The 17,489-nt window shown below is 38.3% G+C and overlaps 1 protein-coding gene across 4 annotated transcripts in view; it reads left to right on the top strand.

Moving 5' to 3' along the window:
• The window catches only part of MTCL2 (microtubule crosslinking factor 2), a 77,658-nt gene that overhangs the window by 17,628 nt on the left and 42,541 nt on the right, over positions 1-17,489 (top strand). For 3 of the 4 annotated variants that reach the window (XM_026697664.2, XM_026697663.2, XM_087929179.1), the window contains exons 2-3: positions 8,796-9,020; positions 17,099-17,257. In XM_026697664.2, the coding sequence (XP_026553449.1) occupies positions 8,796-9,020; positions 17,099-17,257 (384 nt within the window). Of the gene's footprint in view, positions 1-24; positions 129-8,795; positions 9,021-17,098; positions 17,258-17,489 lie in introns of those variants that run through there. The other variant, XM_087929180.1, reaches the window with a different exon arrangement.

Genomic DNA, 17,489 nt, shown 5'->3' with positions numbered 1-17,489 from the left:
GTTGGCCCCACCCACCCACCCCTGCCATTTCCTATCCTATATTTCCCTGTTTTTTAGTTCAGCTGATTCATACGGCACAGTGGATTGCCATGCCTCAGCTGTTTTACTCACCAGTGCTGACATAGAAGGTAAGTTTTTAAGTTTAAAATGGGTGGTTTTTGAACACACTGTGCATGTGCACTCACCAAACCAGTTGTTAAACCGGTTGCAGCCCACCACTGAACAGTATTATCTGTCTGTCTGTCTATAGAAAGGATAGTTTTTTCTCCTGCATAACTACTGTACCTTGTGAAGACTGTGACATGAAATCCATGTAGCATGTATAAACATCCATGGGGGACACATTTATTTGCTGATACAGCACAAGTTGACTCAAGTGGCTGTGAAGTATTAATTTGTTTGGTTATTATTTGGAGCTTGCTGAATCCCTGCATTTGGGATTAGCTACACAATGCCTAGGCACTGTGCCTGCCATATTATACTTAGATACCTGTGATCAATTCCTACCTATGGAAGTCATTGACTTTATGCATTTCAAGGTTTAAATAAAATGGGAGGATAGATTGGAGAGAAGAATCAGTTTTAGATGTATTTTAAAGATGAATGGATAACCAGTGACAGTAGTTGTTAGTTAAATCTTAATGGAGAGCCAGTTTGGGATAGTGGTTAAAGCACCAGTGGCCCATGAGTTCTAATCCCACCTTTGGCACAAAGCCAGTTGGGTGACCTTGGGTCAGTCACTTTCTCTCAGTTCTAGGAAAGAGGCAACAGCAAATCAAACACTTTGCCAAGAAAACTATGTAAGAATCGCACACGATTGATTGGAAGAAAAAAATACATTCCAATGTTAAAATACTTTTATTCTATATTAGTAAACCAAATGTAAGTGTTCTTCTTTAATTGTGACCTTTAGTTCCTTCTGGTTTGTCTAGTGTCTAATCTTCAAAGTTTCATTTTGTCTATATATATATATATATATATATATATATATATATATATATATATATATATATATATATATAATTAAAAACAAAATTTTATTTCCCATAAGAAGAATTCTTAAGATTAATTCCAAAACCTTATTTTGTATCAAACGGGTTGCTTTAGTCCATTAGTAACTTTCCAAAATTAAAATTCTACTTACCCTTTTGCTGCTAACTCAAAAATTATTTTTTTGTCCATAAATCCGTAAATCTATTTAAAATTTCTTACCCATTGCTTAAAATTGTCCACCCAAAGCTTCCTAAAAGCTAAAAAGCAATTAACAAGCAATATCGCAAAGTGATTAGAAAAAGAAGTATGGGGTCCCAATGTCCTTATTGAAAGTGCCAACCACAGTTGTAGCCAGTTGGTTATTCCCTCATTTCCACAAAGCTCTAGACATGCCAGAGACTGCTACATTGCAGTCTCCTTCCAAGGAAGAACTGTATGGAACAGGGGTCTCCAACCTTGGCAACTTTAAGCCTGAGGGACTTCAGCTTTGCTGGTTGGGGAATTCTGGGAGTTGAAGTCCTCCAGGCTTAAAGTTGCCAAGGTTGGAGACTCCTGATATGGAGCACTTGTTGGTGATCTCAAGCCTGCTCTTTGTCTAGAGAGGAATTTCAAAGAAATGGTCTACCTCTCTGGGTCTTCATTCCACCACAGTTATCATCTCTGCTTTAGCAGAGCTGTCCTCAGGTTTCCATTTCTTCCTTTGAAGACCACTTTGAAATGATGTTGTGTTCTGTCTGTTTCTTGAATCTGTATTCTTCATTCCCTCAGTAGTTTGAAGAGGTTCAATTCTCTACTGTGATGAAGTTGTTGGACTGGGAAGTCAGGTTCAAGTTCACATCTCAGTGAGGTGCTCAATGGATGTCTTGAACCAAGCACATTTGCAGCCCAGTTTGTGTCACTTAAATATAAAGATTTAATGTGGGAGATATAAATACAGTAAATAAGTGCTATGTAGTGCTGATTTATTAGTATACTGAATGTTGGGGTGCTAATGATTAGCCATTGATAGGTTCCTCTTTTGGAAGATTTTGGATTCCTGAATGATTATATTGTTGTTTGCTTTTAAGAGCTCAGCGGAGTTTTGAGTAGATGTGCTTACTCTAATCTTATAATGGTTTGTATAATTTGTCCTAATCATATTGCCTTTTTGTTTCCCCTAAGATATCTAATGCAAATGTCATTTATTATGTCCTTTTATTTATCAAAAAATTTGAACCATTTGTGTATAATACAGAAATCCATAGATTGGAATTATAGGTGTAGGATCATGGGGTAGATAGGCTGATGGATCTATTGCTAACATTTACAGTTCAAGCTGATCCCATAGTCAGTTTTGAATTTAGCCTCCTATTGACCTCTTGGCAACATGCCAGTCCAAAGCAGCCTTGCACAGAAAGGAGCACAGAGATTTCTGGGTGGATCTGTTATAAACAGCTGTTTGGAATTACAAGAACCAAATGAATACTGCCTTATTAGTTGCAGAATGCATTACATAACCTATAAGTATGCATTCATAAATGAGTTCTGGTAAAGCCAATCTAAGTATTTATTAAAGAAAAAAATGGTTATCTAGAAGCTGCTAATAACTACTTCGCAGTAAGTGGAATACTGCTAATTGCGTTACCTTACACGAATGAAAAGTATTGTATGTTAAATATTAGATAAATTGAATGAATTGGACAGAGGATAAAAATGTGATTCTGATATAACTTAACACAAACTTTGAATCTATTAAGTACTGATAGAAGAGAATATTTGCCATTTAAATCTTGTATTAGTTTATAAAAGTATAAAATACAAAAATACAAAGAAAAATGAAGATAATGGGAAAATAGAGGAGTAAAAGAAGAAGAGAAAAAACTGTAGGATAAAGAAAGCCAAACAGAAAAAAATAATTTAATGTAAATTTTAAACCTTTTGTCCACATGTTTTCCCATTTTTTAAACATTATATTATATCCAAACTTCTTTGCTCATCAATATTTTGCATTCTCATTCTCCAAATTCAGTTTCAATAACAATTTATAAACCTTAGCAATCACTACCATACAATAGGATTTCTAATTCATTTTTTATAAAATGAAATCCATAGCTTTTTATCTAATTTTTTTTTTTTCAATTGTAAATATGGAAACTAATGGCAAAACTGTCTTTCTGATCCAATTGCTCTTTAGACAGAGTCACCAAAATTGAAAGATATTATTTGACCATAGGTCCACCAGTCTGATTTTGCCACCAATTCTTTTCTTTTAAAAAAACAGCTTCCTGTGGCAAACACCCAAAGGGCATCTTCTAATAGAAGAGAATATTGGTAGCTCAGGGTTAACTCTGAAGTCCTTGGTGCTTCCTGAGCTTGGTTGTTTTCATGCAGATGTTTCATTACTAAACTAGGAAACATCATCAGTGCTAGAAGGGAGAGAGGTTTTCTGTCATTTTATATACAGACCAACAATCAAGAATAAACAATACCCCAAACAAGGAAAACAAGCAAGGTAGCAATAAACAACAGCCTAATCAAGGAACCACCAAGACCACTCCCACCAACACAGAGCAAGCAACTAGTTTATAAAATGAGAGCAAACCCCACTCTCTTCCAGCACTGATTATGTTACTTAGTTTGGTAATGAAATGTCTGCAAGAAAACAGTCAAGCTCAGGAAGCATCAAGGACCATCCAATCTGCTAATGCCCTATTCCCAATTGCTGGCACCTTCAACTAAAAGAATCTGAAAGGATTTGAAATATTTTAGACAATCACGTTATAATATCAGGCTAGTCACAGGTTTTCATGGTTTATCTCTACCTCTGTTTCCCCAATATTTGATGTTGCATGGGTAGGCTTGGAACCACACAGATTCTTCTCTATGCGTGTATTGACTTCTTCATCAGGTAGAAGCAGTCAGTTTCTTAGGAATCTTGTTCACTATGAGAGATTTGGAAAGAAAGTACCACCATCTTTCACCTTTTCTGAACTAGAACAACAGAATGATTTTGTATCCAACTACAAAAACAAAGCATCATATGAGTTGTTATCCCCAGTGTGTTTTGGTAAGAAGCAAGACAGAGTTGAGAGTTTTAAGGCTAGGTGACTGGCATAAGGAGGTAGCTTTGAAGAATAAGCTCAGTTTCCCAGTAGCTGGTTAACTTAAAAATGGGGATTACATTTTAAAAAGAAGTTACATCTCTGATAGTTTATTTTTATAGTTGTCTATCTACCCAAGGAACCCTAAGTCATAAACAAATGTAAAAACAAAAGCAATTCACCAACAATTAACATCCTGGCCCCAATGTTTGTGGAAATAGCCAAATATTGATGCCTGTCAGGGGGAGATTATATTCCATAAGACAGAGAAGGCATGTTTTCTAGGGCTCACCAAGTGCCGTTGTTTCATTGAGTATACCTGCTCTGCCTGGTCTGGTGAGACTGGCAAAAACCATTGGAGAAAGACACTTCTGCAAGTAGCCTGGCCCCATGCCATGTGGGGATTTAAAGGTGGCAACTACCTCTTGAATTGTATCTGGAAACCTACCAGGGGCTAATATAATTCATGAAGCTGTGATGTTATACCTACCATTGCATTCTGGATCAGTTGAAGCTTCCAAATGCTTTTCAAGGGCAATCGATGTAAAGCAGTAAGGCTTATTGCAATTCTACTTGGCTTCTAGCCATGAACTGGGACCATTTTAAAGCTTTCATATAGAAATATCCCTAAGAACTATTGGACCTTTTTGGATGTTTTGATTTACGTCATATTTTGTCCATTTTCAAGGGATGAAGAGGGATCAAATAGTCAGGCAAACCAAATGCTGATGGCTGCTGCACACTTTAATGTGTTAAGTGTTGGATCCTGCAGGTACCACAAAGATTCCAAAAAGGTGATGCCAAGATAAACAGGATATTATTGCACAGGAATTTAGGCATTTTCTGGTAGTAAGATCTTTGTTTAATTATATACTTAATATGCTTAAGTACTTTTTTTTTGTACAATGTTAATTTCTACTTAAATGATTTGGAGCTTAATGGGTATATACCCTTCCATGGCACCTACATTTCAGAGCCAACTTGTTTCTGAGGCAGGCTGAAGCCAGATCAAGATGATCCAACAGGAAACTAATGTTTTCCAGTATAAAATGATACAAGTGGAGAGAACTGGGCTTCTGCCTCTTAATTTCCTGAAAGCAACGGCAGCAGAAACTGCTGTTCCTGCCCTGATAAGAGAGCTGCAATTTGCCAGTCTCATTTTCAAATTATGGCACAGGACTACTGAGGGAGGAAAATGGGAGGAAAACACATGATTGGGGATGGGAGGAAAAGTATTCTGTAGTGCTGACAGATTGCTGCCACTTCATGCAATAATGCTACAGACTATTAGAAACAAATTATTTTTCTCAATTTTACATGGGAATAGCTCCCAAAATATTGTCACCTTCATAAGTGAGTGTGCAAAACCCACCTTTGCTCCATTCTTAGACAGTGATTACTTTTTCATATAACTCAAACCCAGATTTTAAATTCTAGATTGTTGAGCAAACCAATATAGCTTGGTTTCCACATAATACTACAGAATATTATAACATCCAGATTCGCTCATCACATCAAACCAAAAACCAACTATATTGTGGCTGACTGTATGAACATTGAGAATTTTTTTTCTTGAATTGTTCAGGGAATATTTCTGAAAGAGAAATCAGAGCTGTTTCTTTAAGAGATAATGATCTAAGACTTTATCTTTTGAAGGCACATCTAAAAAGCAATGTCTTTTTTTAATGTCAATCTGTCATAGGAACTAAAACAATGCTTTTCCATTTTGAAGCACTTTAGTGATGCACAATATTAATATGTGTGATGCGTATTTTGCTTTCAAGTAAGAAGTGAGATTGTTTAAAGAAAAAGCCCGTCATATGAAAGTCCACAGTGTGTATTACACGAGCAGCTGGAGTTGCTACAAAATCATAACAGTTGTTTAAAAAGAAGAATCTAACATTTTCTCAGTCATAGATGTTTATTCTTAACCATAATGATGAATGATAGGCAATGCCAAAATATCACAATGTAAGTTTTGCCCTTTTTGTTTTTGCATTCCCACATCATTTGGAAGAATATAAGGAGCAGTGTTTATCTTGTGCAGTTGTAACACATGTTTAACTTCAGCAGGCCTCCATATCAAATCATACCAAACCAAAATTTCTGGCCATATCTCTGATAATAATGGGCATCAGCCTAAATGCCTTGATATTACCTGGTAAGTTGTGCATACTGCATAGATTTCCGAACTAATGCAAAAAATATTTAAAATTAGACATTTTGCATACTGTTTTCATACTCTGTTTCCACATGCATTGCACATTGCAAATCTGAACATTTAGTGCTACAGAGTTACAATTGTTTCAAAAATGGTGTCAATGACTCATAAAGAAATTGAACAATTGTTCCCATGTCACTTTACTTCATTTTTTAAAATCCAGAAATCAGTGTTTGGTAAGCCAAAACCAGTGCTGTGCTTTGTTCATGCATTTGCATGAATTGATCCCATAAATTGGGTAAACTGCTTCTGTCTGAGAAATGTTTTAAGATCTTCTGTTGTTTACATAAGTTGGCAAGTTAGTACAAAATTATATTAAACAAGAAATACTTTCTGTGATTGCATTTTGATGGGATCTCCCAGAGAACTCATCTTATTCTTTGAGATAATGCCTCATGTCATGATTGAATGTGACAGGCTGCCTGGGAGGCTGGTTTGATCCTTTGTTCACTGGCTAAATACACAGGCTATCTAATGGATATTACTCTGATTGGCTTTCTTCTACAGATCATAAGTAGATAAACCATTAATCCAAAGAAATGGGGGGAGGGAGGGTAATTTAACTGCTCCCACCTTCCAAGGGCAAAAGTATAAAAAAATTGCACATCCTTCAGAAGAAACAAGGAATGTAGCCAATCAATAGGGGAAATAGCTAGAAAAATTCTGTCTTCTAGTATGAGAACTGCTGCCAGGAATAATAGACATTGGGATACTAACAATAATGCTTATATTACTAGCAACAGGCACCTGGATTGGAGAGAGCACAAATAAGACTTTCATATTCTCCTGTGGATTGTGGAATCACCTGTCTTGTGAATATATGATTTTCTGGCACCAGTACATGGAAGACATTTTGGAATCTAATTTCAGTTTACAGTAATAAGAGTGGTATGTCCCTTTTTAGGTGGCAGCATTGTCTGATCTTGGTGATCCCAAAAGCTAAGTAGGGCTCTTGAGCCCTCTGATCGGTGGTGTCATTTTTTTCCCTTGGTGTGCCATCTACCTAACCCTTTGCAAGTTTTACACACCTTAGTTTTATGTCCTTCTAATCTCCTAAGACTAATTAGTTGGATTGGCATAGGTAGGCTGCTCTCCTGTGCATGCTAGCTTCAGAGGCTTCCATTTGGGATCTCTCCTCTCCAGTCCTGTTTTTTTTTTTTTCTTTCATTAATTTTGCCTTTTTCTCAAATGTTATAGATGGAGATCCGGAGTGTGAGCAGTTTTTCTTAGTGTTTATTTTTCTGTCCTTTGCTTTTCTGTACAAGTGAGTGATGTTATATTGTTGGAGTTGTGGCACTCTGTGCCAGAATCACATCAAGAGTACCACTGTGTTCATGAGGCCATTCCCTTCCAGAGAAGAGAAACAGTTCTCTGAATTTCTTCATCTTTAACATAATTATTCACAGGCAGAAACATCAGATGTTGAGAAAATCTGTTTTGATTTGATCTTTGCAAACTTCACTGCAAAGGACTCACAACAACAAATAGTCCAAGCTACTAGTAAAGGATAAATATTACTATTTACTTTTAAATAAGGCAACATAAGATTTTATTTTGCACTAGTGGAATGGCATTTATATTCTTAACTATGCACAGTCTACACATCCTATTTTATATGCAACTCTGAATATTTGAGAGGAAAAGGCTGAACAGTTAGTTTAAATAGAAGGATTGTGCGGTGCTTAAGAGTTCATTTCCAATGGTGTTTAGGAGTATGGAGGAGTGCAAATTTAACACTTTAAGTTGTTGTGTCTTTCTTTGTTATAAAGTATTGCAGAGAGACCTTATGTGAAGACTGAAGTGTTACATACATCCGTTAATAGTTCATGTCCTATCTCAGAATAGATTTATGGAGGTTGTTCTCCGGATTCCTCTTCCATCAAAACAGAGATCGTTTCTACTCAGCTGAGAAGGACTTTCAAAGCAGAACATCATTATTATTGTTAATGCCCCAACCTAAACTTGTTATATTCTCCTAATCCATTTCAACATATAATAATCTGTATCAATAAATAATCAATAAATACAGGTAGTCTTTAACTTATCACCACAATTGAGCCCAACATTTATGTTCCTGAATGAGAAAATTTGTTAAGTGAGTTTTGCCCCATTTTACATTTTTTCTCACCACATTTGTTAAGCGAATCATTGCAATTCTTAAATTAGTAACATGGTTGTTAAGTGAATCTGGTTTCCCCGTTGACTTTGCTTGTCAGAAGGTCACAAAAGGGGTGAGCATGACCCTGGGACACTGCAACTGTCATAAATGTGAGTTGTGGGGATGCTGCAATGGTCATAAGTGAAAAATGGTCTTAAGTCTCTTTTTTCAGTGCTGTTGTAACGGTCACTAAATGAACTATTGTAAGTCAAGGACTATCTGTATCTATAAATGCACTGTAGCTGTTTCATGCACAGGTCCCTCCCACTCCCCAATATTCTCAGGATGCAGGCATGGTTACTTGTCTTGTCCTTCCTTTGATCACGGTGTTTGTCTTTCCCAGGATGAGATTGAGGAACTACGTGCAGAGATGCTGGAGATGAGAGATGTCTACATGGAAGAAGATGTCTATCAGCTACAGGAGCTAAGGCAACAACTGGACCAAGCCAGTAAGACTTGTCGTATCTTACAGTACCGTTTGCGAAAAGCAGAGCGACGCAGCCTTCGTGTTGCACAGACTGGCCAGGTGGATGGAGAACTCATCCATAGCCTTGAACAAGATGTCAAGGTAAGTCCGCATTTGCAACTTTTTTCTTCATTAGAATGGAGAAGTTAATTGAATGAACCTGGGATATAAGTATTTGCTTTCTCTTGTGTTAAACTATTGGTTTTGCTATATAAGGAATGGATTCGTACTATTTAAACCATTGCATGTCCAGTCTAGTATTTGGCTGGCATCTAACCAAGATCTTAGACCAAAGGCTTTCTTCCTTCAAATGTCTGAAATCCTTTGGTCTGATATAAGAGGAATTGTTTCTGAGCTATAGTAACTTCAATAAGTGCTTGTAGTAGTTTTAATTTCACAGTTTAGGAAAAAAGAGAGCTTTATGTGGAAATCTTGAGAAATTAATCTTATGGTATATTATCTTTAAAACTCATTGGTGGTGATTACTTGGAAAAATTGTTGTATTGCTATAGTATTTCAGTCATTTCTCACAAGAAACCATGGGACTTGACTTCCTTTGAATAAACATAGTTCACCTCATTCTCACAGAGAAAAGATAAGAGCATGTATAGATATACAAACTGAGACTGGAGTCATTAAAATAAAATCAAGTTATTGGAAGTTTGAAGTGCATTTGTGGAGTGGAATACTTTAACTTTTAGGTTTTTTCTTTTGTGATACTCAGTTGGACAGTCCATGAATTATGATGAAGCTAATTTTGCATTGCACATGATGCTGTCTGATTCTGAAGGCAATGCCTGTTTCTCTTTTGGGGGAAAAAAAATCCGTAATGGTTTTTATCCTGAATGGGCTATTCTGAAAATGCTTTCCAAGCCATTAAGTTACATAGTTGCACATTATTTTGATACTAGGTTTCATCCACAAACATGCTCAATTGTAACTGGACTGCTCTTTCTGTCTCTGAATTCCTTTCCCTTTGCAGTTTCTGTAGTCCTGGAGATAGATACACTAGGGAAAGGTTATTAAAACATGATTCCTTGTCAACTTCAATTAGAATCATGAAAACTAAGCAGCAGACCAAAGAGGCTGAATCCCTCCTTTGAGGGTTTGCTGGAAGATCTTCATTCAGGATGATTGTGCAAGCCAGCTGGATGGAACATATGTTGTTTGGTGTGGCACATTTTGTTGAAGGGCATGAGAAGGCAACATATTCCAAAGGAGGAATGCTTTCTCTGTATTTGATTAGTAGTCTTGTTCTTTTTCTGGCATCCTGGCTACGACTAATTTGCCCCATGATATAGTTATTCAACAGGTGATGAAATATAAACTGCTGTGGTAGGAGAAATTAGTTTAGCATTCTCATGGTGGATGGCATGACAAAACTTGCGTCTTTGGAAGCTCCTGTTCAAGGATTACAAACACAGGAGTGTGGAGCTTCAGACCTTTACCAGGTGAAACCTCTTAAGTCAGGAGTGTCAAACTCACAGCCCATGGAGGCCCCGCCCCTGCCTGGTTTAGCGAAGGAGAAAAAAGTCCCGATAGGTCACTTGATGACGCTGTGATGACACGAGATTGACACCCCTGTTCCAAGTTATGCCTTCTTCCCAAACCACATAGTTGTCTTTTGCACAGAGGAGTAACTCTGCTGCCAAGTACCCCAGGCACCAAAAATGATGATCCTAGAAATGAAACTTGCACCCGTTTGTGCTGATTTGTACGGCATGTGGAAGCCTAGATTGAATGTGCAAACCAGTAAACAGACTATTGCTTCTCAAAGCTTGAATAATGTGGAACATAAACTAAGTCTCTAAAGAGAGAAAAATATTACAGGTGTTCAAACGTTTGTGCTGCCATGAATTAACATATGAATGCTTGTCATATTTAAGACCTAGGAATAAAGGACTTTGGACGTCTTCTACTCCAATCCCCTGCTCAAGCTCCCCTATACAACTTCAGACAACTAGTTCTCCAATCTGTTCTTAAAAGCCTCCAGTGATGGAGCACTCACAAGCCGTTCTACAGGTTAATTGTTCTCACCATTAGGAAATTTCTCCTTATTTCTAGGTTGCTTCTCTCTTTGGTTATTTTCCATCCATTGTTTCTTGTTTTGCCTTCTGGTGCTTCGGCAGCCCTTCAAATATTGCAAAACACTGCTATCATGTCATTCCCAGTCCTTCTTTTCACTATACTAGACATTCCCAATTCCTGTAACCATTCTTCATATGTTTTAGACTCCAGCACCCTAATCTTCCTTGTTAATAGCTTGGTTGATAGTTTTAGACAAGTCATCATCTCCCAGCTTTACCTCCTATTTATAATGTAAGATGATATTTCTAACTTACAGTATCTTGTACTGAAAGGATGTTTTTGAAAGTCTCTCCAAAATTTGTCATTTCTGTCATAATGTGGTTTACTAGCTTATGGCTTAATATGTTGGGTCAATTTGGTCACTTCGTTTGTAAACTATACTTCATGTCCTAACAGCATTGTTCTTTATTCATTCATAGATCAGTGTACCATTTCATCCTGTGTGTATGTGCTTTTCTGCAGTTCTAGTTCTTTGTAAACAGTGTGTGTATGTTTATTGTATCACCACATCAGAATTAAAGTCTAACATAGTTTAGAATTTAGTTGTATATTGCTATATTCAGATAGCCTGCCATGCATTTTAAACTCTGAGTACTAGATTTGATGTGATTTTTAAATGCACAATGGTAATATTTAAAAAGCTGACATTTATTTGTAATAACTGTAAGTAATGCATTATTTTAATGTGTTTGTGTGTTTAATGCTACTTAATGGGTATTAATGTATATTTAATGTTTAATGTAATTTCAATGTGCAAGATTAAGAGTGCAGAGTTAAAAGGTAGAAACATTAGAAAAATCTAGTTGATGTTTGAAATATAAATATGTTCGTTTATTCTATGCCTATTAAATGCGATATAAAAGCAAATTATAATCTCATTCTTTTATATCTAATTGAGTTTTTTTGAAAATGTTAGAAATGTTGAGGTGTCAAATTTTTTATTGGTCACAACTAGTGATTACAAATTTTAATATTTATGAAAGATTGTCGGAATATCTTGCATTTGGAAACAACATCTGGGATTTAAAATGTGCTGCTTTCTCCATAAAACCTTTTGGTTTGCCCATATTGGCTAATCCATGGGATGGTTCTTTTCGGAGCAGGACATGGGTGGATAATGTCTTATGTTTATCAGGCTGCATTTCCCACCCCCTACCCGTTGCCCACAGCTTGTAACAGCTGCCTTTTGGTTGTCTCAGCTTTCACTGTGATCAAATGTTCTGCTTGAAGAAACAGGAAATAAGTGGAACAGCCCCCGTCTTCGGTATTGCTAGAGTTTCATACTAAGCTGATTCTATGGAAATAGTTATGGTTTGATTTACCCCTCTACTAGCTCAGTTTTCGGTTCCCATGGTCAGGATGTGACTATGGAATTTGTACAAATAACTGCAGAGGGTGAAGTACAGGCCGATCTCTTCCCCATCAGCTATGGATTCTTGGTGACTCTTCTTCTTCACTGCAGGATCCTTTCTTCTTCCCACCTGTTATGGTGTAGTAATCCTTCACTAATGTCTCCACTGAAAGATATTTGCTTTTAATCTGAGGGCCTTATACAAGATGTTGCACTTTTAATACAGAGGCCTTCTCTAACCTCTGTGCTTGTACTAGATCAGGCTTGTCCAACCTTTCACCTTCCCTGGGCCACATTAGAAGATGAAAATTTGGTTTGGGCCGGACATAAAATAAAATAACAGTAACGATACCTGATCATCCAAAAAAAAACCATAGAAATTTTTTTTTCATAAGATATAAAAAATAGTCAACCAGGGAGAAAGGAACGGGGGTGGTGGTGGAGAAAGCTCGCCTGCCTCGCGCCTACCTCTCCTCCTGCAAATGGCCCGGCTGGATGCGGCAGGACTGGAAGGTGAGGACTGGGAGGCTCAGTGCACCAGCAGCAGCAGTGGCGGCGGCGGGGGCAGAAGCCACTACAACAGCTCTGGCGGCAGCGGCGGTGGCAGCAGCGGCAACAGCAGGAGGTGGCGGAGCGGGACTCTTGGGCTGCAGCTGTCTCGGCACAAGGAGTGCTCTGACGGCGCCCGCCTTTTCTGTTGCAGCTTGGCATGGCGCTCGCCTCGCCTCGCCCCGCCCCGCCTTGCGCCTGCCTCTCCTCCTCCTCCTCTCTGGCTTGTCCTCTTGCACGAAGGTTGGGGTGGGCACTGGGCCGCATTACGAGCCGACCTGGGCCGCATGCGGCCCGTGGGCTGCAGGTTGGACAAGCCTGTACTAGATGCATATTCCAAACATGCTATTTTCCTACTCTTGGAAAGGTTATGCAGAAAATAGTAGCCCAACAAACGTACAGGGTTCTACAAGGAAGCAGATTATTTGGAGTATTGCAAATCAGGGATTAGACTAGGATACAGCATAGAAACTGCATTATGGTGTTTGTGGATGACTTCTGGAGAGACTGAGATTGGGAAATCCAATTTTTTGCTCCCGGCTGTCTAATCAGTGGTCCCCAACCTTTGTGGCTTGGCAGCCTGACTGGGGTGGGGGAGATGAAACCAGGCCACACCAGCAGCAAGCCTGTACACATGCACACACAGCTCAACTGCAAGTTGAGTTGTGCGTGTGCATGTGTGCCGGCCCATTGCTTGTGTGAGATGACCTGCGTGTACATACATGTGCTCACTGCTTGTGTGCGTCGAGCTGTGTGGGTGCCTGCCTGCCTGCCTACCACTTGAAATAGGCAACAGTCTGATAGCGGGACATGGCCTGGGTGTTGGGGACCTCTGGTCTAGATAGCCCTCCATTACGTACATATAATCTTGCTGTTTTGCTAGCTTCATTAGTGGCCAGTAGGCTTCTGGTTGCAATTCAAGGTGCTGGTTATCACCTTTAAGCCCTTCATGGTAAATTGCCTGGCTAAATGAGGAACTGATTGTCTCTAATTGTTTCTGTCCACCTGGTTTGATCCAGCAGAGTGGATGTGCTCTGGATCCCACCAATTAAAGAATGTCATCTCATAGGACCAATTAATTGTCTCTACAGTATTGCAATTCTTGCCCTCTGGAAACCCTCCCCCCATATAGTGTCCACCTGTATATTGTTCAAGACATAGGTGAAAGTTTACCTTGTTCTTCCAGGCCTTGGAAACAGGTTGATCATGGAACCCTTCCTCCTCCTCCTCCTCCTCCTTTTTTTTTTGGATTTTGTACTTTGCTCTTTGCTTTGTTGTATTTTTCCTTTCAATAAGCTAGTTATAAGCTGCCCAGAAAATCCCATAAATAAAATAACAATAAAAAGTACAACTAATTATGGAATAAAACTGACAGTCTGTATACATTATCCATGCAGTGGATGCAGTATCCCTCATTAGTGTTCATCAGGTAAATTGGCAAGATTGCAATAATATTGATCAGCTATAATCCTACCACTAAGAGTGTTTTACTGTCACTCCTAACAAAAGTGCATATTGAACATTATTATTCCAATATTGAAGAAAAGTACTCAATGTTTCTGTAGCATTAAAATGACGTAAATGCTTAATGTGATATAATCTGGTACTCAAAAAAGAAAAATAAATACGGACACTATAAGGATCATAGAAAGGGATAAAAATAAAACACAGACAATCCAAACTCAGAAATAATTTTGGAAGTTGTACAGGCAGATGGGAGTGGGAACCAGGAGGGACAGAAGGCAGCAGTCATGGGCTGATGGGAATTCATGCTAGTTTTGTTTGGCACCTTGGCTGCTGCGACCAATGTGACTTATGGACTCAGTGGTGTTTCCTAGGCTTCCTCTAGTGGTTTCCTGATTTATTGGCAGTGTTCTTCAATGATCTAAGGATCTCGAGAGTAAACTCTGAAAATTTACCATCTGTTCCTTCTGCCTCTTGTTTTCAGTAAAATGATTTTTTTGTGGAGAGGATAAAGTTAATTTCTTCTTTCTCAGGGAGGAGTGTCTTTTCTTTCCCTGCCAAGTGAAAAAAATAACACCTATGCCCTTAATTATCAGAGAGTCTGCATTATGATTATGTTATCGCTGAAGAATTCAAACACTAGCTATCCACAGTGGCCAAAACATAATATGTGAGATGTGCCAAAAATCTTTGCGAACATATGATTCAGCAGAGATGACACACTCCGTGCTGCTTCTTGGTGAGTGTAGGAATCTATTATTTATTTTTATTTATTATATTTACATCCCATCTTTTCTCCCAAGAGCTCAGAGCAGGGGAACGTCCTTTCATTTTACTTTTACAATGAGAGAAATATGAGCTTGGTTGAAAATAAGAGACTGGCCTAAAGTTATCTAGTGAATTTGGCTAAGGGTGGATTTCAACTTGGATCTCTCCAGTTCTAATTCAGCTTCTTGACTACAGCAGATATATCTAGAGAATTAAGGGGATGGTAACCTCTACTGAGATAACCTATAATACCTTAGATCAAGGAATTAACTCTTCCACACTATGTTTCTCAACATTTTAGGCTCCAGAAGATTGGCTATCCAGAGGTCCTGTTCAGTTGATCACCAGATTCAAATTAGTGTATTCCGCCCCTCCCCTCCTTCCACCTTTAGGATTATTAGCATTAGGGTGACTTTTTCCACTTAATGTAATGTAACAAGGGTAGGAAAGAGGTAGATGTGGGGAAACTATCATTACATACACATTAGCTTTCATCCAGTTCCTTTGGTTCCTCAATCTGCCCTTGGTCAGATCCCTCTTCCTTCCTCCTAAGGCATTGAAGTAGCTGTTTTTACAGGCAAGCAGTTAGAGTGCCCCAGCATAGTAGAGGTTTGAGAGAATAGTTTAGCTGCCACAAATTATACAAAGCTGAGATCTGCATTTTAAAGCTGGTACGTAGTCATCAGTAAGTGGTCTAAGCAAATTCAGATATAGAGGACAGGAACAGACACAAAAGTCATAATTCAAGATCCAGCATGCAGCACTACACATAAATACAAACTCATACTTGACTAAATGTTGATTTTCCTTATTGGTTTCTTTCTTACAGGGCTTTCTAAATTTTAGGTCCAACCCTAACATGAGATCTCTTCTTAAATTCTCTGCTTCCTTTCATGGGCCTCTAGTCAGAACAAAGAAAATCCTAACTTCTTTTCTCCTGAATCTCGGTCTCATTAGAGAAGACAGTGACTGAATTGAAAAAAAAATCCCCAACCAGCCAATAATCCAACAGGCCATTCACAATTAAGACTCTAGTTATTCTACTACGTGTGGTCATTGGATTCTATGTTCATAACAGAACTGTACTTGTACTTGTAGTCGGAGTATTCAGTGCCAAAACTGCTAAAATCTGTATCCTGGCCATCTGTTCATCTCCATGACTGTGAATCAATCAGTAGCTTCTCTATGACATATGAACCTTTAGTTCATGTTCTTCATGCCTTATTCTTTTTTAAAAAAAGATTTCTGATATACGAATCAGTCGAACTTCAGAAAATTATAGCACTATCAGTTTGATTCCCATTCTGCCTGAGGACTGTAAGACATAGGAAGAAATAAACTTGGGGAAAGCCTTAATGTACTGGAAATAAGGATTTGCATCTAGATTCCCTATCATTCATACTCAGAGCTGTTCATAAAATCTACTGACGTGTGTATCTGAAAGATTCTGATGCAGCTCATAAACATGTTTTAAATATGACAGTTATTCCCTTTCCTGCAACCAGAAGAGGCACTGTTTATTCACCACTGTGGTGGTAGGTCTACTCTACAAAAGCTGTAATTTTCTTGAGCAGGGCAGTGCAGAAGGGCATAACAAAAATAATGCATTGAATACAGAGGCACATTGCTTATTGAGAAGAAGGAGACACCAAGAGGATGTGCAAATAACTCCATTGCCCCCTCCATATTTCCTCTTAATTGCAAACATGATCTGTAAAATTAGTGTCAGAATAGCTCATATATTCCTCTTGGTAAGACACACAAAGCCTTGGCACATTATCCACTGACATGACTCACTTGTGGACTTCCTGCTTTAGTGCTTGCTTTTCATTAATATATGTAAAATATCTAAAACCTCCAAGTCTGTGTTGGTGCATACATTGTTGATTAACTTGTGCCTGCATGTTGTTTATGAGAACCGAGGGCTGAAGTTTGCACTGTTCTTGACTGTTGTCTGTAGGTAGCCAAAGATGTCTCTGCGCGTCTCCATAATGAACTTGAAGCAGTGGAGAAAAAACGGATTAAACTGGAGGAGGAAAATGAAGACTTGCGCCAACGGCTCATTGAGAGTGATTTGGCTAAGCAAGTGTTACAGAATGAAATGGACAAGCTTAGAGAGGTAAGTTCATTCTTTTGGTGGGGGTGTGTGGAAATTAAGCATTTTTATTTACAATTTTTCTCCCAAGGGCTTAAGATCCAGCAACATAGGAAAGACCATGCAGTAGTTAGGCTAAGAAGGAATGAGTTGTTCAAGGCTGTCCAATGAGTTTGACACTTGAAAGATAATGCCAGGCTGGACTTTATATTTTCAAGTGCAACATTTATGGATGCCATTACATTGGCAAAGGTTT

The sequence above is a fragment of the Pseudonaja textilis genome, chromosome 3 (assembly GCF_049901715.1).
Source record: "Pseudonaja textilis isolate UNSWEBS1 chromosome 3, rPseTex1.2, whole genome shotgun sequence".
Lineage (NCBI taxonomy): Eukaryota > Metazoa > Chordata > Lepidosauria > Squamata > Elapidae > Pseudonaja > Pseudonaja textilis.
The sequence above is the reverse complement of the archived record's forward strand: the minus strand, read 5'-3'. Positions and strand labels throughout refer to the sequence as shown.